At 47.4% G+C, this 3,077-nt stretch overlaps 1 protein-coding gene across 1 annotated transcript; it reads right to left on the bottom strand.

Moving 5' to 3' along the window:
* Positions 1-1,504: 1,504 nt before the first annotated feature.
* Positions 1,505-2,092, bottom strand: LOC147424125 (pentatricopeptide repeat-containing protein At4g14820-like). The gene has a single exon (XM_086501549.1). The coding sequence runs from the start codon at positions 2,090-2,092 to the stop codon at positions 1,505-1,507; it is 588 nt and encodes a 195-aa protein (XP_086357675.1).
* Between the last annotated feature and the right edge of the window lie 985 nt (positions 2,093-3,077).

Here is a 3,077-nt window from a genome sequence, read left to right as displayed (position 1 = left end):
AGATGCCCACTACCCGGATCCTCTGAAAACAACACTCTGCTACCTACAGGGCCTCTACTGCAACTCGCTGTAGTCCTCCCCCACACTGAAGCTCGAAGGACAGGGCTGAGACAGCCTCTGAGCAGGCCCTCACTGAAATGAGAACCTCCAGTCGTGTGAAGGTTCCCATTCATCGGGGTGCTACTGGCTCGAGAGGCATGAGCCACTCAGTTGGAACTGACTTTGAGATGTCCTGACACATGCTCTGCACCCCTCTCATGCCATGTAGCTGGAAACCCTGCACCTCCTCTGACAAACGTGTGAACTCTAGCCAGTCACCTAGAGAGCACGCTGGACCTGCTGCCATGGGACCCCAAGAAACATGAGTTCCACTACCAACCAAGTGGCCTCTCTGTGTGCTAACCATGGGATTCCAGATGAGGGGCTGCCGTAGGCGCTCCTCCGTGCACATCGACTATCTCTGCTCTAGGCCACGCCGTAAGAGCTCCCAAGATCGAAGCAAACTCACAGCGAAGCGGTCCTCTAGTCTCCTGTTCAAACCATCTCGGTGCAACTCTGTAAAGATCCATCTGGTCGAAGGTTGCCAAGGGACTCCTGACTGAGGCACCCTGTCACGAAGCCTCTGCAGCAAGAACTCCTTCTAGGGCTCCTCTCCTGGAAGAAGTCCTCTTACTATGAACTTCCCAAGAAGGGATCTGCTCTGCTGTGCTGGATCAATGATCGCAAGCCCTCCCTGAGAACAAGGAAGTGTGATGACCGACCAAGCCACCTTGGCTCGGGAAATCTGAGTGTCACGTCCTGACTAGCTTTGCATCTTGAAAACAAGCAGCCAGCTAGAGCTCCCTGGTCTTGTCACTGTTGGGCAATCAGATGCACTTCAAGAAACGACATTCCGGACATCAAGGCAGTGTTACATGCCTTCAAGACAAAAGCGTAGGTGATTGCATTTGGAGAGGTTCCCTCACTTTGCATCTGTTGGAAACAGCACGGGGCTCCATGGCGTCCCACGGATTGAGAAAGACCTCGAGAGAAGTGTTCAGAGTGGCGTTAGGTGCGGGTGTTGGAGTGTGCATCTAGCCACCCTTCTCCCCATCGATGTGAATGTTCTTTGTGAAACATAAGCTATTCCTTGTGGACTAATTGATCTTTGCTCAAGTTCTAGCCAAATTCTCACTATGCTGACAATGCAAAACCTTGTTGGAAACAGCTGACAGATTTTGTGGAACGAATGCGTGTGTGGGATATAATTTCAAGATCTTGTTTGTTGCATAAAGGGCCACTGTGCCCAGGCCAGAATGGCCAAACCCCATCTCACTAACCTTAACTTAATATTCATTTGATCTATATACACACAATTAAAGAATAAGGGTATGGTGTGTTGCTGCACAGCTCCATCCACTACTGTGTACTCTCCTCTCTCACTCCTCTCCATGACGTGCAAACATTGCATTCTCGTCACTTGATTTGTTTGCTTTGTGGATGCTTGGTATCCCCAACAACAAATTTATTGAGCATTTCCACTTGCATTAACCCAGCAGCCAGATCCTGTCTTATTCCAAGCTTCATTTTTTATTGTCATGCATTCAATATGTTCTACCTCCTGTTGCATCCTAGCAGCTGCATGAATATTAATCATTAAGACATATGCTGCCCCATAATGTCGGTCTAGTTGGACTACACGCTCAAAAGAAAACTTTCCGATCTTGACATTTTTCCATTGTCGGCAAGCACCTAGAAGGGAGACCCAAACTGGACAATGATCAGACGACGGCATCATTGTAATTACTCTCATTGCTTTGTCAAAGAGCCTTGTACGTCGAAAACGATCAACCATGCAAGTATAGTGTTCTTTGTTTGGTGCAATGTCATGTTTTTCCCTCATGTTATTAAAATGCTTCTGACCCTCATTGACTAAACTTGACTGGCTACATGCATAGAGCACATTGACATAAGTGATTGCATTGGGGGAAATGCCATCTTGCTGCATGCATTGAGAACAGTCCAGAGCTTCATTGGCCCGCCCTTGCTGGGCATATCCTCCTATAAGTGCAGTCCAAGAAACTACATTTGGGGAGAAACCCTCCCTCCGCATTTGCTGAAAACACCCCTTAGCTTCCTGGCCTTGCCCTTATCGGGCATATCCTACAATCAGTGCATTCCAAGAGACTTCATTCCGGACAGAAAGCTGGTCAAGAACTTGTTGTGCTTTCAAAAGTACACCACACTTGGCATACATGTCAACCAAAGCATTGCCAAGCACGAAATCTTTTTGTAACAGCCCTTGCCTAACAATCTCATCATGACTCTGCTTTCCCATGATAGCGTTTTGCATAATGCCACATGCCTTCAAAACACAAGCATAGGTGACCGCATCTCGAGAGAAGACCTCACTTTGCATTCGACAAAAACAGACAAGCACTTCTTGGCCCTAATCTTGTTGGGCATATCCTCCAATCAATGCATTCCAAGAGACTACATCCCGGACATAAAGCTTGTCAAGAGCTTGTTGTGCTTTGGAAAGTACACTACACTTGGCATACATGTCAACGAAAGCATTACCAAGCACGGCAATTTAGTGCAACAACCCCCGACTAACAAGCTCATCATGAATTTGTTTTCCTGTGTCGACGTCTTTCAAAGTGCCACATACCTTCAAAATGCAAGCATAGGTGACTGCATCTGGAGAGAAGCCCTCGCTTCGCATCTGCTGGAAACATCCCAATGCTTCTTGGCCCTGCCCCTGTTGGGCATAACCTGCAATCAATGCATTCCAAGAGACTGCATCTCGACCAGGAAGCTCGTGAAGAACTTGTTGAGCTTTCAAAAGTACACCACACTTGGCATACATGTCAACCAAAGCATTGCCAAGCATGACAGTTCTTTTCAACACCCCCTGATTGACAATCTCATCGTGAGTTTGTTTCCCCATATCAATGTCTCGCATAATGCCACATGCTTTCAAAATGCAAGCATAGGTGGCTACATCTGGAGAGAAACCCTCACTTCGCATACCATGGAAACAATTCAAAGCTTCCTGGCCCTCGCCTTGTTGGGCATATCCTGCAATTAATGTAGTC

Source organism: Adiantum capillus-veneris, chromosome 26 (genome assembly GCF_014529385.1).
Source record: "Adiantum capillus-veneris isolate H3 chromosome 26, ASM1452938v2, whole genome shotgun sequence".
Classification (NCBI taxonomy): domain Eukaryota; kingdom Viridiplantae; phylum Streptophyta; class Polypodiopsida; order Polypodiales; family Pteridaceae; genus Adiantum; species Adiantum capillus-veneris.
The sequence above is the reverse complement of the archived record's forward strand: the minus strand, read 5'-3'. Positions and strand labels throughout refer to the sequence as shown.

Excerpts from the sequence above, each read along its gene's own strand:
- LOC147424125 (XM_086501549.1), bottom strand. The coding sequence starts at position 2,092 with ATGCGGAGGGAGGGTTTCTCCCCAAATGTAGTTTCTTGGACTGCACTT.